Source organism: Anolis carolinensis, chromosome 4 (assembly GCF_035594765.1).
Source record: "Anolis carolinensis isolate JA03-04 chromosome 4, rAnoCar3.1.pri, whole genome shotgun sequence".
Lineage (NCBI taxonomy): Eukaryota > Metazoa > Chordata > Lepidosauria > Squamata > Dactyloidae > Anolis > Anolis carolinensis.
This window is the reverse complement of record NC_085844.1, coordinates 68,948,806-68,966,811: the sequence shown is the minus strand read 5'-3', so window position 1 is coordinate 68,966,811 and position 18,006 is coordinate 68,948,806. Positions and strand designations below refer to the sequence as shown.

The window sequence follows — 18,006 nt, the reverse complement described above, 5'->3', positions numbered from 1 at the left end:
TACTTGATTCAATGGAAATTAGGGACATTTCTAGTAGTTATTATCTCAGTTTATATAGTAGGGATATTTGAAGTGTGAGCCATTGTAGCCATTGCTGGTTTGAAGCAGCCAGTTGGGAATTGTGTCTTCTTTTTGGTTCAATACTTTAGTCACTTGTTTATGGGGCGACTTCCTGCTATCAACAAAACAAGAAAGAGAATGGATATGGAATTACACCCTACAAGACAAAAGCTTTTGAATAGACTTCATCCCTCAGACTTGCTAAAAGACACTGGAATATATCACTGGAACAGTAATTATATTTCACCCAGATACTGGAGTGTATGTGTGCTGCTTAAAAAATCAGTTCTGTGTTGTATGTTGGATTGTTTTCATTAGATTTGTACATATAATATATCAGTACAGAAAGTATACCAGTTTAATGAAATCTCTTCTTTCTTATTCAATCTGCAGAGTGTGAAATTGCAACTGAAGTATTGTAGTACCAAAACTAAACTAGTAAATTCTAGTACTATAAGTCATTCAGCATGAAGTATTCCTGTGGCAGTGGGTTGGATCATGTGTCCTCTGGGTCTGCCCATGGTATATTTTAATGGTATATTTTAATATACATATCAAATTTTTACAAGGTTTATGTGTTTTAATTATGCTGTAACAAAATAAAATTATTATTATTAACTGAACTAATGCATTCTATACATGCACACATAAGGTAAAGGTGTCACCTGATGTTAAGTCCAGTCATGTCTGACTCTGGAGGTTGGTGCTCATCTCCATTTCTAAGCCGAAGAGCCGGCCTTGTCCGTAGACACCTCCAAGCTCATGTGGCCAGCATGACTGCATGGAACGCCATTACCTTCCCGCCGGAGGGGTACCTATTGATCTACACACATTTGCATGTTTTTGAACTGTTAGGTTGGCAGAAGCTGGAGATAACACCGGGCACTCACTCTGCTCCCCGGATTTGAACCTGGGACCTTTCAGTCTGCAAGTTCAGCAGCTCAGTGCTTTAACACACTGCTCACACATACACAATCTTTTCATGGCTCTTTGGAAAGAAAATTGGGAGTATGTGTTTCTTATTGAAGGCAGAGTATTTTCTCCTTGCATATTTCAGAAGTTTTTCAGTTGTTTCTCTTATAAAGATTTGTCTGCATGTTCAGCTGCTTAGAGAAAAACACAAGGGTTGTCAGGCTATGTGTTCAGATATAATTGGATTCTATATACGGTATGCTGCCTGGTGCTCTTTTGGATCATTAGCTGGTTTGGTTTTGTTGTTATTTTTTAAAGTAACCCTCTAGCCCTCTGGAGCAAAAGTGCAATCCTTTTGTTTTATGAGGAAAGATCCTGTTGCCACCTTTCAGTGTATAACAATTGACTGAAGCCTCATAGCTTCCTTCATTGAGATCTGAAATGAATAGAAAGCAGTGGAGCTAACCCATAGTGAGGAATAAATGGGAAAGGAAACAGAATAATATACCTACGTAAAGCAGGTTGTATTCCCATAAAAATCAGTAATATTTTGAATTCCTTGCATTCCATTGTTTATGCTAGAAATGATTCTTTTATTTAATCTTTAATCTTTACTGGATTTCCAGGAAAAAAATGAAAGTTCTATTTGATGTTATGTAGACTTATTGCAAGAAATGAAATGAAATTAGTACTTCCAGGAAGAAAAGAGAAGTTGGGAAAGTGTGGGGCCCCATCTATACTGATCATTTAATGCAGTTTCAAACTGGTATTGAAGAAGGTAGTTTTGCTGTGCAGATGATTATATAGGAAATCCTGGAACAAGTTTGAGGCTCAAATAGTGTTTGCACAAACCACAGAGCACTGCTATACATTAGAGGCTTTCTCTCCCATACTTTTGTGGTAATTTGTTGTCTGGCTGCCACGGTTTGAAGTGAGCTTTGATTTGTATTAAATGACTAGTGTAGATAGGAGAGGAATGAGTGGTAGGATTGAGTGAGAAAGAGAAGATTACTCAGAGATAAGTGTTTGTGTGACTGTCTCTGTCTATCTTACTCACATATTTAAGAAAAGCAATTTCAAATTAAAACAGAGGGAGGGATGGTAGGTGAAAGTGTGGATGGACGACATAGTGGCAATGCTGTGAATGCACCTTAGGAGACTGTGAATGATAGTGGTGGGATCGGGAGAGGAAGGAAAAACCCTCGCGAGGAGGGCTCGTTGGAGGATTTGTTTAGGAAAAGGGTCAGGGAGACTGATGTGGAGTCTTCTGAGGAGGATTCATGTGGGGATCCTGAGGTGGAAATGGATGCTGGGGAACAGGTGTTAATGGAGGAATTGGGCACGGGCTGGGCACGGGCACCGGAGATGCTTGGGGACGAATCGGAGCCCATGGATACTGCTGATGCTGGAGAAGCTTGGGTGTCTTCAGAAGCAGATCCCACTTGGTCTGCTTGGCGGAGTGAGAGGGGGTCCACAGGTGTGGATAGAGTTGGACATGGGCAGGATGATTGGGACTCTGATGAGGAATTTGGAACACCTGACCCAAGGGCATTGGCTGTGTGGAGTTCTGATTCAGATTAAGAAGTTGAGACACCTGTTCTTTGGGCGTGGATAGTTTGGAAGCCCAGGGAGACCTGGATATATTGGGGTTGTTTGGCCATTTTACCTTGCGTGTGGCAAGGTGTTGCTGGGCGCCATTGGGTTTCCTGTGTGTTACTGAAGACTGGACTGGGACTTTGCAACCGATGTAAATTTAATCTGGGTTATTCTGCAACGGAGGGCTGGAATTGTGTGGGTTTTCCTGGACTGCACTGTTATTACTATTTTGTATTAGCTGCTGTTCGCCCTTGTTGCTTTGGCTCTCTGTGCCATTTTGTGTTGTGACCTTCTTGGATGACTTCACCCTCTTGGACCTTGGACCTTGGACTGGAACTTGACTCGGCTTTGCTCTTCGTTCTCAATCCGCGGCTTGGCGTCGTTCTCTATTCCGTGGCTGTCTGCTCTTGCTGACTACTACATTCACTCCTGATACCATCTGCTTATCCCAACTTCGGACCGGCTTGACGACGTTCTCCCACTCTGCTCCTTTAACTCCTGGCTTGGCGTTGGCTTCTGCAGTAGCTTGGCACTGCTGGTTTATCCCGACTTCAGACCGGCTTGACGACGCTTTCCCGCTCTGCTCCTTTAACTCTTGGTTTGATGTACGTTCCAGCAGCGGTTGCTGCGAGCTCGCCAGTGTCTCGCTATTTCGCTGGCTTTGCTGCTCTCAACTCGGAGTTCCCTAGCTCAATTTGGGCGTTTGTTTGTTTTGAACTCCTTTTTGTACTTTTGAGTTTTGGGAAAGGTTTGTGGGCTTCAATACTTGAACTTTTGGGTCAAGTTTTAAAACTTTAAGTTTAACCTGGATTATATCTCTGGCAAATCCAGATTATTTGCCAGTTCTTGTTTTTGGGGGGTTTTCCCGCTTGCTTTACTTAATAACACTGATAGTTAAGTGTTTTAAGTCTTTTTAGTTTGTTGAGCTATTTTTTAGACTGTTGCTTTAATAAACTCTATTTTGCTCTCTAATTGGCATCTGACTTTTGACAGGCAAAGTGAAGGGAGAGGAGAAGGGTGTTAACTGAGGTAGTAGTGGTTGGACCCTCTCAATGAAGGTAGCAACACAGTCCCCTAGTTCTGGTTTTCTAATGCCAGATGGAGTTACTTTTATATGCCTATTTGTGGATTGACTCAATGATTAAAAAAATGCATTGAGTCTAACCTCAATTGGCAGATTGTATTTAGATAGGAAGTTGTAATCAATGGGGAAAAGAGTGAGCTGAAAGGCAAAAGATACAAATATTGATTATAATAATAATAATAAATAATAAAACTTTATTTATACCCCGCCACCATCTCCCCGTGGGGACTCGGGGCGGCTCACAACGTTACAAAAGTAACAGCATTAAACAATATACACAGTTTAAAACACAAATACATTAAACAATATACACAGTATAAAACACAAGAAGATGATAAAACAGAAGTTAAAACAAGGTTTATATAATAGTAATAATATCAAACAACCACCAATGCAAATCCGTCAACTTCAAAGGTGGGGGGGGACTATAGCAGCAATATAAGATAAAATCATTAGATTAAAATACCCCGATGAAAGGAGCCTAATAACATTCAGGATAGAATTATAATGAGGCTGGTCATCCAATGGCTGTCTCTCCAAAGGCCAGCCCGAACATCCAGGTTTTCAATTGTTTCTTAAAGGATGGTAGGGAGGGTGCCAACCTAATCTCCCTAGGGAGGGAGTTCCAGAGCCGGGGGGCCACGACCGAGAAGGCCCTCTCTCTCGTCCCCACTAGACATATCTGTGAGGAAGGCGGAAGTGAGAGGAGGGCCTCCCCGGAAGATCTCAGAGAGCGCATAGGTTCATAGGGGACGATGCGGTCACGAAGATAGGCAGGTCCTGAACCGTTTAGAGCTTTATAGGTAATAACCTGCACCTTGAATTGGGCCCGGAATATTATCGGCAGCCAGTGGAGCTGCTTGAACAGGGGGGTTGACCGCTCCCTATAAGCAGCTCCAGTTAGTAACCTTATTACCTTAACTGTGGTCATTAATAAACATTACTTGGGTGATAGCATGCACTGCATAAATGAACTGAATTTTGAATTTATTGTGATGAAAAATTTAGTAGTACAACAGAAGTTAAACTACAGTATTTTCAAGCTAAAATAAAATATTAAATTTGCATTCCTGAGGGAAATCACACCTTGCATTTCCCTTATAATTCCTTCAGTTTACCCTTACTTTACTCTTCATAGTTTTCTAAGAGATAACTCTTTATTGTTTCTTATGCTCTTTTCATAGATACTTAGTTTTAGCCATCAGTTAAAAATGTTAAGAAAAAAAATTAAATCATAATCATTAGAGACTCCTGTGTGTGACTAATGGGTGACTTACATGGTTCTTCTATTATCATTTAAACATACACACACAGGAAAGTTTCAGGAAGGTTTAATTGAACTGTCCAAGGTCACCCTGTAAGCTTTGTGACCATGCTTGGACTTGGATCTTTCAATACAAGTATAACACTTCTACTCCACCATAGTGGCTCTTTCAGAGTAGTGCTGCCTACGACGCACAGTAAATTGTGTTCAAACTGAAACACAATGGAAGAAATGTAATATAATAATTAAGGTGTTTAATTTGTAGAATGTGAACATACATTTGATCTTAATTTGCATATTGTGCAAATCTGCGTAATATGCAAATAAATCCCCCTGGATTTGAGAAATTAGCATATTGTAGCATGCAGCAGACACATTCTAGTCCCATCAAACATCCAGAGAACTGATGTCCACGAAGGAGTGTCTGTTCAATGCATTTAAATATTAGGAGGCATGCATGTTGATCATGTTAGATTACGAATTATCCAGTAATTGATCCCTGAATTCCTTAAGTACCTCTTTCTATTCTGTTTTCTTTTTGCATCATATCTGTCACAATGTCTCTATGCATGCTCAGAATACTGTACATGTCTTACATAATGGCACTAGCTATTGTTTTGTTGTTGGCTTCTTTCAATATATTTTGGACTATGGCAATCTAAGGTGAACCGATCACAAAAAAAATCTATCTGTAATAATTAAATACTTGTATCTTTTTTATATTCCATTTACACTTTTAATTCTGATATTTGCTCAGGACTGTGGGATTACACTTCTCCATATTTCCTTTCACATCAGTTCCAGGGAGCCACTTATTTGCGCAGATGTATTTCTGTCATTGACATATGCAATTTTCTTTTGTAAAGTGTTAATATTTGAATCATTCACTTCGCTATAACTCTGTCAACATCTGATTAAAAAGAGTGAATGGATTTTTGGGTTTGAAGGATTTAATTTCTTAGACTCTATACTAGTGAGTCAAATCCTTCCTAAAAGTGATGTGGCTCCCTTGCCTTATGATTTCCCTTGGGAAAAACATAGATTTGTTTCTTCTGCAGGAGAATTAAAGATACTTCTCAATAAATCTACAGTAGCAGTCAATCAAAACTATGGCTTCATAAGAGTGAATGTTTTCTCTACATCTGTGATAGCCTGGATGACAGACCCTTTGCACTCCTGCAGATATCTTTGGGGTATATTTTTATTTCATATTTGGAGGTTGTGACATATGTAATGTGCAGGTCTCTAGTTCTTTGCCTGAACTGCTTCATCGCTAGATTCTCTTCAGTTCTTTGCCTGAACTGCTTCATCGCTAGATTCTCTGAAAAACAATGGGAAGAAATAGCACTGCACAGGCTTCTATCCTGGATAATGAAAATTAAAAATTGTATTTAAGACTTTAAGAATTTACAACAATTAATAATAATAATACTTTATTTGTAACCCGCTCTATCTCCCCTGGAAGCCTCAACAGATACATAACAGACACAATACAGAAAAAACCAAAAAGACCACACAAACATCAACTAGTTTCATCAGCTCTTATTGATTCTGTATAAAAATAAAAATTACCAAGAAATCAGTTATTACTACAGAAAATTAGTATTTTCCAAAATTAGGAATGAACAATATTTGCTGCTTTTTTGTAATTTAAAAAATTAAAATTTCCAGAACATGTTAAGTACTGCATGTAGATTGAAGAACAAGCCCAGCTCTTTCTGAGCTTACAATTAAGCAGAAACAATATAATATATAAAAAAAAGAATAGAGATAGAACAGGAAAGTGAATTTGGGTATCAAAATTTGCAATTATATAACAGTGTTACTGCTATCTGATCTGGTCAAGTGGGCTTCTCTGTATTTAAGTACAGTAGAGTCTCACTTATCCAGGCCTCGCTTATCCAAGCCTCTGGATAATCCAAGCCATTTTTGTAGTCAATGTTTTCAATATAACGTGATATTTTGGTGCTAAATTCGTAAATACAGTAATTACAACTTAACATTACTGCGTATTGAACTACTTTTTCTGTCAAATTTGTTGTATAACATGAAGTTTTGGTGCTTAATTTGTAAAATAATAACCTAATTTGATGTTGAATAGGCTTTTCCTTAATCCCTCCTTATTATCCAAGATATTCGCTTATCCAAGCTTCTGCTGACCCATTTAACTTGGATAAGTGAGACTCTACTGTATGTATAAACCATCTACACTGGGTTTTTTTTTTCAAGTGATGTCTGGTGACCATTGTTTTTTATTGGTATTGCCAACAACAACAGTATACCATCAGCACAAAAACAACCAATGATCAAAATAAAACAAAACAAAAAGTTGCCTTCTCTTTCTCAGACCGTGTACATCTTAATTAGACTTCTTTCTGGGTGGGGTTAAGTTGCAGGTATTTTGCCCTGAGTCAGTGAAAGTATAAATATTTAAATTTTCAAAAAAATATTAGTTATTTCAGTTATTATGACTGAAATGTATTTCCATGATGGAGATGGGTAACCTCAGAGAGCCCAGGGCCACTTTTCTGTCCCAAAACCCACTGGCCCAATGGGCTACAATAATAACAACAACAAAGGAATCAGAATTGGAAAGCTGGAAGTCGTCTTCACGTCTTAAAGAATGGATACTGTTTGATGTTAAATAGCATGATAAGAGTGTCATGAAGCCTATATTAAAGTTGAATTGCTGGTCCTTGAAGCTTCCAGGAGATACATTTCTCCTCCTCCTTCTCTCCTCCTCTCCTTCCTCCCTCAGTAGCGAAAGTCTTTGGAAGAGGGTTCAGTCCAAAAAGGTGACTTCCCCAGAATCTGAGGAGAATATTTTGATCTTGTTCACACAAAATAAGTTGATACAGCTTCCTGGTACATTTTGCCTCATTGCTTCTGCTTGTACTGGGAACAACTAAACAAACTACCGTATTTTTCGCTTTATAAGACGCACTTTCCCCCCCCCCCCAAAATAGAGGGGAAAAGTCATTGCGTCTTATAAACGCAATATGACCTCACGTGGCACAGAGAATGACATAGGTCTGGTTTCTGATGGGGATGAAAGCCAGAGGGCCCAAGGAAGGCAGAAAGGAGGATAGGAAGCCTCGGAGGCGGCAACAGAAGGACGGAGACCTCCCCTCACGAGACCGCCGCCCCGCAAACCTCCCTCCGTCTCTTCTATTTCTTCCTCGGGCCGGCCTCTTCTTACCTCTGCTAACATTATTAACTCGCGGTGGAAGCCTCAGGCTCTAGCCCCGCCGCATGGCGTTGAAGCCGCAGCCCGCGAAGGGAGACGGGGCCGCCGCCTGTCAGCCTGCCTTCCCCTCAGCGGCGTCTTCCTCCCGCCGCCGCCTCCGCAGGTCGGTCAGGAGAGGCGGCCATCTTGAGGAGGCTGGCCTCACGTGGGCGGAGCTAGAGGGTCACCATTGTCACCACCTTCTTCCTCTTCTTCAACGCCTCCTCCTCCTCCTCTTCTCCCCATTCTTCCTCTTATCCTGCCTCTTCTTCATCGCCTCCTCCTCCTCTCATTCTTCTTCTTCCTCTTCTCCTTTGCCTCCTTCTCCTTTTCTTATTCTCTTCCCTCTTCTTCTTCTCCTTATCTTTCCTCTTCTTGTTTCCTCCTCCTTTTGTCTCCTCTTCCTCCCCTCCTTCTTCTTTTCTTACTCTCCTTCCTCTTCTTCATCGCCTTTCTCATCTTCTCCTTCTTTCTCTACTCCTTTGTCTCCTCCTCTGAAAACTAGGTGCGTCTTATCATCAGGTGCGTCTTATAAAGCGAAAAATACGGTATATACAAAAGGGTGAGGTCAGCTTTAAAAAACTAGGGTACTACTGAATGTAGATTGTAGCCAGGTTTTGAGGTTTTAGTGTTCTGGTTCCTAGATTAGGGACATGGATAGCTTCAGTTGTGCTGGCAAATGTGATGTTTCTCTTCTTTGGAAAGAAATTAAAGCTTCCAAGTACTTACATAACAAGAAGATAATGATGCCAACACCAGTAGACGAGAAGATCCTCTTTTGTTTTAATTTGTACCATTTAACTGCCATATGGTAGAAATTACACATTCTGTTTGCTTTTTTTTTAAGGCAGCTTGTGTTATGATTGTAAGGAAGTGAAGAGTTATTAAAGTTGACAACAGTGTAGAATAAATATTTAATTATTTGTATGGAGCGTGGGTATGAAACTGACAAATCCAAACACTTCTAAATACCCTTGATTCAATAGCGCAGGTTTAAACACATAATATTATTTCTCCAGTGGGATGTGCATGTGTGAGCAAGTGAATGTGAGTGTGTGAATGGACTTTAGCAGTATGGAAATTCAACTGGATTGTGCCTCATATTTTTATGAATTTTATGATTTAGGGCAGAAGTCCTCAAACCTTTTTAGCAGAGGGCTGGTCCACGGTCCCTTAGAGTGTTGGGGGGGGGGGGGGCGGATTATATCTTGAAAAAAAAACCCGAACAAATTCCTATGCACACTGCACATGTCTTATTTGTAGTGCAAAAAAGAAAATGAAAGAAAAATACAATATTTAAAAATAAGAACAATTTTAGCCAACATAAACCTACCAGGATTTCAATGAGAAGTGTGGGCCTGCTTCTTGCTGATGAGATAGTCAAGTTAAATAGGATTGTTGTTGTTGTTATTGTTGTGTGCCTTCAAGTCATTTCAGATTTAGCGTGAACCTAAGTTGAAAACTGAGGGCGGGGGCCAGATAAATGACCTTGGAGGACTGCATCCAGCCCTCGGGCCTTAATTTGGAGACCCCTGATTTAGGGTAATCTTAGGAAATTTACAGGTAAAACCAAAAGAAAAACACAGTGCTATTTTTCTCTGAATCATAATAATAATAATAATCATGAAAAATTAATAGTATAATATATAAGAACTGAAGTTACTCTGAGTATAGTTTGTCTTTCAAATATTTTCCTATTTGTGAATTTTATGTGCTGGTGGTGCATTGTTCTTGCAATTTAGGTGACACTGTCTATTCCCAATCCTTTGTTCATTTTGTAGATTTTTCAACAGTTTAACAGTTCATAGAATCATAGAATAATAGAGTTGGAAGAGACCACAAGCATCATCTAGTCCAAACCCCTGACATGTAGGAAAAACACAACTAAAATACCCCTGACAGATGGCGATGCAGTGTCTGTTTAAAAACGTCCAAAGAAGGAGCTTCAAGCAGTTCAAGTGTTTTGCAAACAATACTGTTACAGCACTGCAAAGATTGGCCAACTGTGCTGTGTACTATGATGCTAGTAAAGTTGAAACCGGAAAGGGATTAAGGACCTCATCCCATGGAGGTCCAGAAGTCTGAAGACAGAAGGGAACAGTGAGGGAAGCCATGGGGCAGTGCCCAGCTCTGTCCTCTTACTGTGGTTGGTCGTGGGCTTCCATGCTACGCAATTTCCCAGCTTCCTTCCTTGCTGTTTTCAGGTTCTTCAATGAGGATATGGGTAGTATCCTCTTAGCGCACTGCTAGGATGGAGCACAATGGAGCCCTGATGGAAGTAGCCCTGTGTCCTATGATAGGCTCCTTCAGACTCCATCCTGGCATCGTGCCCATAGTGTGCTAGGGCAGGGGAAAAATATTCTTTTGATGCGGTAGTAAGTTCAGTCCCCCTTTCCTGCATACTCTTTCCACCCACCACGAATCTTCATCAAAAGGGGCAAATAATTGCTTCAGTGAACAAAGTTACCAGGTTAATGTTACAGAGTGGTTTCTAGTACTGGCATGTAAAGTGAATACTTTACAAAGTTCTGTGTTTCCCTCTTCAGTTTTTCTCCGTTGTTGCCTGTGTTTGAATCATCACACAGAGAATCCTTTTCTCCTCCCTATTCTATGCTTCCCATTAGACCAGTGTAATTATAAACCCCTGTCCATGGAAGGAAGGAAGGAAGGAAGGAAGGAAGGAAGGAAGGAAGAGAAGGGGGGAAGGAGAGGGAGCGGGAGAGGGAGGGAGGGGGGAGAGAGGGGGGAAGAAAGAAAAGAATGAGGCAGGAAAACAGGGAGAAAGAGGGAAAGGTAGGGGGAGGGAGGGCAGGAAGAAAGGAGAAAAGAAAGAAAGGGAACAAAAGAAATAAAGAAAATGAGGGAGGGAGAGAGGGACCAGTATAATTTTAAAGTACTTTACAACGATCCCCATACCAGTGTAATTATAAATCACTTTGCCATGATCCCCTCCTGCTAGGCTTTCCTTCCCTCCATTAAATCACTTTTATGTTAAAAAGCCAACAAGAGTACAATTTCAAGCCTAGATTACTTTTAAGGAGAAAATGCGGTGAAAGCAAAGGGGTAAGGATTGCCCATTCCTCCACATCACTGGAACAATTCAACACAGGCACATGTATTTTTTGGCATTAGCAATATGTCTGGTGCACATTAGGGCCTCAGAACATGATTTCTCCCTCGGGTTCTGAACTCCCTCTTTTCAGCACACTTCATATCCATTTGAAGAACACAGAACAATGGATGACAGCTGGAAGGAGGCAAAGGTCATCTGATGGGCTTCATGCCTCTTCGTCCTTGAAATGGAGATGAAGTGTCCTACGATGGGGAAAACTCTCCATGTGATGATATCCTTAGGCTACATTCATGAACATTCTTGTACATTCTGCTGAAAACAGGATTCTGTGCTGAATAAATCTGCATAGAATAATCTTTGTATCATCTATTTTACATTATATAAAATATTTAACTCATATTAACACTCATATAATGAAAGTACAAGAAAGTGATGGTTTATGTCCTATTAAGAAACCAGTAGAAAATGATTTGACTTAACAATTGGTTAGTAATATGTGGTGAAAATGGGGCAAAAGTTCATTGTAGTTTCCATCTTCTAGTTAGGGTGATTGTGCTTTGGAATGGTCTTTTGTAGATAAAGCTGGAGTTAAAATTGCTGGAAGAAACATTAACAACCTTAGATATGCAGATAATACTACTCTGATGGCTGAAAGTGAGGAGGAGCTGAAGAACCTTATCACTAAGGAGAAAGAAGAAAGTGCAAAAGTCGGGCTGCAGTTAAGAAAACCAAGATTATGGCAACCAAATAGAGGGAGAAAACGTGGAGACAGTGACAGACTTTATATTTCTCGGCACAAAGATCTCTGCAGATGCAGACTGCAGCCAGGAAATCAGAAGACATCTACTTTTTGGGAGAAGAGCAAGGGCCAACCTCTGCAGTGGGTTGGACTGGATGGCCCGCAAGGTCTCTTCCAACTCTACCATTCTATGATTCTATGATAAAATAGTGAAAAGCAGAGAAGGCTGAGCGAAGGAAAATAGATGCTTTTGAACTTTGGTGCTGGAGGAAAATCCTGAGAGTGCCTTGGACCGCAAGAAGATCCAACCAGTCCATCCTCCAGGAAATATTGCCCGGCTGCTCACTGGAGGGAAGGATATTAGAGGCAAAGATGAAGTATTTTGGCCACATCATGAGAAGACAGGAAAGCTTGGAAAAGATCATAATGCTGGGGAAAATGGAAGGAAAAAGGAAGAGAGGCTGACCAAGGGCGAGATGGATGGATGGTATCCTTGAAGAGACTGCCTTGACCTTGAAGGAACTGGGGGCGGTGACGGCTGTCAGGGAGCTCTGGAATGGACTGGTCCATGAAGTCACAAGAGTCAGAGACAGCTGTGTGAATGAAGAAGAAGAAGTGATAAGTCTTAACAGCTGAGATGTTGCAGCAGCTATTTTGCTTGACATTCAAATTAAAACATATCTATCTATCTATATATTACTAGAGGGGCCTCTGGCTTACCCAATGCCCAAGGCGGTTAGGCCAGAGGTAGAGAGACAGGACCTTCCTACAGAAGCCTGGCACTTCGCTGAAGGCATTGGAAATTCCACAGACTGTATAGCCGGATGAGTTCCCAGATTAGTTAGTTAGTTAGTTATTGGCTTGAATTGGCATGTGCAAGCATTGATCTCGCTAGAACCAACTGCTTCCAAAATTCCCTGGTGGTAATAACCCTAAACTAAAGATGGCTCTCTTTCCACAAGCAAAACGGGCAGGCAAACTTATTGATCCAAACCAGGATGTTTTTAAGCTCCACATTCGTAAAACTAACAGAAAAGTGACTATTCTCAAATTGTGGGTGGGGCAGCCTAACAAGAGGAGCTGGGACTTGCATAGTTCATCACACCACCTTTCTTCCAAATACTAGCTGATATTATTGTTTCTACTATGAAGTGAAGTTCTACATGGCGGAGACTTTAACCTTCCCAACTTGACAACCTCTGTTGATGTTAATGCTTCTTTGATGGCATTACTAAAAATGAAAGCAATGGTGTCTGCTTAATCGGGTTTGTAAGATAGAAGGGGATTTGGTGGTGGTGGGGACATGAAAATGGCATGGATAACCTTGCCAAGTTACACATCTCTTATGGATTGCTGCTGTCCTCTTACATGTAGGGGCCACTTCCAGAGGTCCACTGTTGCAAATACAAATTCCAGAACTTGGACAATTGCCTGATTTCCCATTCCCCCCCCCAAAAAAAATATCCCCAACACCTATTGTCTTTAATATAAATGGGTCCCTAACACCTGATATAGTGCACAACGGCAAATTTAGCACATGTAGACCCATATGGTTCTTTATTTCAAAAACAATTACAGTAGAGTCTCACTTATCCAAGCCTCGCTTATCCAAGCCTCTGGATAATCCAAGCCATTTTTGTAGTGAATGTTTTCTATATATCGTGATATTTTGGTGCTAAATTCGTAAATACAGCAATTACAACATAACATTACTGTATATTGAACTACTTTTTCTATCAAATTTGTTGTATAACATGATGTTTTGGTGCTTAATTTATAAAATCATAACCTAATTTGATGTTTAATAGGCTTTTCCTTAATCCCTCCTTATTATCCATGATATTCGCTTATCCAAGCTTCTGCCAGCTTGTTTAGCTTGGATAAGTGAGACTCTACTGTACTTTAGAATAATACAGTGAAGGGCAAGTGTAAATCCAGAAACTAATGTGTATTTTTTGAAAAGCAAACTGTCAATTAACCACAAAAACACTTATTTCTTAGTGTTATCACTTCCAGATTAATAATTATTTAAATCACAGGTATTCAGTTTCCCAACTTTCTGTACAGGTGTTTTGACAATGGTTCTTTAATATAATAGGTTAAACCTTTATTTTTTATAACTGTTTAATGAGTCATTATGACACAAAACATGAGGCAAACATGAGCAATGGGTTAAATTCCCCAGAGAAATGTATTATTGCAGCAGGGCTTTCCAGGTACATAGTTGGTTCAGATTGTTGTTGTTGTTGTTGTTGTTGTTGTTGTTGAGAAAAGCATACAGATGGATGAATGAAGGTTATGTGGAACAGATCCTACAGTGTTTTAAAAAAAGCTTTATCTGCCAACCCATTCATGTGTCAAGTGCTCATCTCTTTCTGCTTGCCAGAGATACTTGTATGCTGGTTGTCAGTTGTATAGCACATTACTATTCACATTGTTGCATTGCAAATATTATAGACATTAGGCTTGAGCGATCCATGAAAAAATTGATTCTAAACTCGTTTCAAAAGTAGGGGGCGCCAGCGTTTCGTTTCTGTGGTCAATTCCGAATTTTGCCCCCCAAAAAATTCGAAATTAACGAAAATTCGTTATTTTCGAAATTATTTCGTTAATGGCGGACGCGCATGCGCAGTGGCCAAAAAAAACAGCACGAGGGGAGATTTTACAGGACTCTCCCGCCCTCATTTTTTGAGTGATCTTCTTCAAACTTGGTACAGTGGTAGAACACATTTAACACTGATAGCTCACCAAAATTTGGAACGTTTCCCTTATCCTCTGATTTTTGGTGAATTTTCATAGCTTTTATAATAAACCATTTTTTAATAATTGCAGAAATCTGTTCCTGGTTTGAAAGTCTTATTTCCTGTTAAATTGGGTTGTCTTTACTGTGAAAGTCATTGTTCTACTTCAGAAACTTTGTTTTTGTGGCTGAAACTTTGTTAAATTGGTGTGTGTGTGATATGTCCCTGCATATGTGTGTGTGTGTGTGTGTGTGTGTGTGTGTGTGTATAGGTAAAGGTAAAGGTATCCCTTGACGTTAAGTTCAGTCATGTCTGACTCTGGGGGTTGGTGCTCATCTCCATTTCTAAGCCCAAGAGCCAGTGTTGTCCATAGACACCTCCAAGGTCATGTGGCCGGCATGACTACATGGAGTGCCATTACCTTCCCGCCAGAGCGGTACCTATTGATCTACTCACATTGGCATGTTTTCAAGCTGCTAGGTTGGCAGAAGCTGGAGCTAACAGCGGGCACTCACTCTGCTCCCGGGATTTGAACCTGGGACCTTTCGGTCTGCAAATTCAGCAGCTCAGTGCTTTAACACACTTCGCCATCGGGGCTCATGTATATATAATATACATACACATACACACAATGTGGAGAATATGTGGAAAGGTAGATAGATAGATAAGTTGGGAGTCACAGCGAAGGCACCTTCCTGGGAGCAAGGTCTAATAATAATAATAATAATAATAATAATAATAATAATAATAATAATAAATCCCTTACAATATCCAAGATGGCTCACTGCTACAGAATCTTGGGAGGTTTAGTTTGGTATGGTACCATTATTGGCAGAGAAAGCTAAGCTGTAGGAGTTGAAATCCAATCATTTATCCTCCCTATAGAATCAATTTTATATGCATTTTTAGCTACAGAAAAGCTAAAATCAGGACAGTAAAAGAACAACACCCAGAAAATGGGAATTCCAGACAGGAAACAATCAGGGCCAGCTAATACCTCCCAACAAAGGATTCCCCCAGGTAGGAAGCAGCCAGGCTTTGAAGCTGCAAGGCTATTCAATGCTAATCAAGGTGACCAATTGCAACATTCACACTTGCCTCCCACAGACAAGAGTTCTTTCTCCCACCCTGGACCTTCCACAGATATATAAACCCCACTTGCCTAGCTTCGCACAGACGTCAAAACCTCTGAGTATGTCTGCCACAGATGTGGGTGAAACGTCAGGAGAGAATGCTTCTGGCACATGGCCATAGAGCCCGGAATACATACCACAACAGTGTGATCCCGGCCATGAAAGCTTTCGACAACACAACCACAGTATCCATTCAAGTTCATGTAGCGTCGTATGGAGACCTGTATTGGGGGGAGGGAGGGTGCGAATCTGGGCCCCTGGGAGTCGTAGTCCTCCCTCCCTCCCTCCCCGGGAGCAGCCGAGGACGGGCCTGGCCCACACCCCCTCACATCCCGGGCCTCTTCCTCCTCACCGCCGGGCCCCGCGCCAGCCTCCATCTCTGCGTGTCTCTGTCTCTCTCGGTCTCTCCATTCCCGGCTCCATACGCCGCCTTCCCGCCTCACAGAGAGACACCAGGCCTGAGCTGAGGCGAGGTGGCGGCGGTGGCGGCCATTTCCCCCCTCCGTCTTCCTCCTCGGCCTCCTTCCCCCTCACCCCCTCCCATTGGCTGAGCCCGTGACGCCCCTTTTGCTGAGGGGCAAAAGGAAAGGGCCTGAGGCTGTTAGGAATGGTGGAAGTTTGGGTGATTTGCAAAAGCTTTTTTTCCTAACGAAAAAAACGACGACATAACAAAAAACGGCCTCTCGCGGTTCGAAACCTCGATATCCAGACGTGTGGACAATCAAGGCCGTATATTGCTTCAAAAGTAACGAAAGTAACGAATTAATAACGGGTAACGGGGAAATCGAATTATTTGAGCAAGCCTAATAGGCATGTTTTTAAAAGATCCTGTAATATTGCTGCCAGCAGAATAATTTTGCTCTTAGAAAGCAGAGCAGCAGATTTTTGGCTATCAATTTTAGTCCAAAAATATTTTCTCTTGCTTATAGTTCTACATTCTTTAAAACTGTTCCAGTTTTTTTGCTGAGCTCATATACATATCTAAATTGCTTTCATGATGATAAGACATGGAATTGGTTATGTAGCTCATTAAGAGTTACATCTATTTGCACTGTAGAGTTAAATTCTACAAGATGAAAACTACATGCAACAGAACATGCCATCTACTACCTATCAAGGGCTTCCTCACAAAGACCAGGCTAAGTGTCCCGCTTTGCCTGGCATAGAGGTGAAAGGGGAGGGACAGCAGGGTGAATCTGTCACCCTTTGTGCAGCACCCTCTTGGCGACACTTTCCCCATCACATGGGGAAAGTGTCACCTTCCCAGTGAAGCCCCAGTGTTTTGGGGAAAGCGTCTGGCTCCGTCCATTAGATGGGGAGAAAGCATCCTAGCATGCTAAATTCCCCACGTCTAATGAGGTCCATAAAGGTATTCTGATTTTATTGATTCCTATATTTTATTCCCCCCCCTCTCACACACACAAACATTAGCACCATTTAATTAGTTTATAGCAGCAAAACAACAAGGAATCTTAAGATAAATATACATTTTATGACATGTTTTTTTCCAAACTAGTTATTCACCAAGCCAGCATGGTGTAGTAGTTTGAGCATTGGACTAAGATTCTACAGATCATGGTTAAATATCCTCTCAGCCATGGAAACCCACTGGTTGATCCTGAATAAGTCAGACTCCCTCAGATCAAAGGAAGGCAAAGATAAAGCTTTTCTGACTAAATCTCACCAAGAAAACTCCATGATAGGTTTGCTTTAAGGGTTTGGGAATAACCGGAAGGCACACAGCAACAATAGTCATCAATATCAATTATCAGAAATCCAGTTCAACCTGTGGCTTTGTCACATCACATACGAAGATATATGTCTTATAAACAACAGCTGTTATGTGACTCATCAGTGTTGATAATGAAATTAACACGGTGTGTCTGTATTTTATTTCCTTCTGACTCACTGAAATTCTGTTACATAAATCTTGTATATCTTATTTGTAGCTGATAACACCATTTGACCCTGATGGTTCACTGCAATGCACAAAAGTGTATGCTATAACAAATTTGGTGCCATTGGCCTCTTTTGTCAGTGAAAGGACTTCAGGAAATGAAGGAGCAAAGCCCAGTAAAAACTGGTATGTTGAAAGTGGGGCTAATATCCATGGACAGATCCCTTTCCCCAATTTCTTGCCCTTGGGACTTCTGTGGAATATCTGAAAGGGGCTGATAT

At 41.0% G+C, this 18,006-nt stretch overlaps 1 protein-coding gene across 7 annotated transcripts in view; it reads left to right on the top strand.

Moving 5' to 3' along the window:
• The window catches only part of neto1 (neuropilin and tolloid like 1), a 136,781-nt gene that overhangs the window by 35,147 nt on the left and 83,628 nt on the right, over positions 1-18,006 (top strand). Inside the window, exon 1 of one of the 7 annotated variants that reach the window (XM_062980583.1) lies at positions 17,869-17,911. The exons of the other annotated variants lie outside the window; for them this stretch is intronic. Within the exon in view, the coding sequence (XP_062836653.1) occupies positions 17,884-17,911 (28 nt within the window). The 5' untranslated portion in view covers positions 17,869-17,883. Of the gene's footprint in view, positions 1-17,868; positions 17,912-18,006 lie in introns of those variants that run through there. 7 annotated transcript variants of the gene reach the window in all.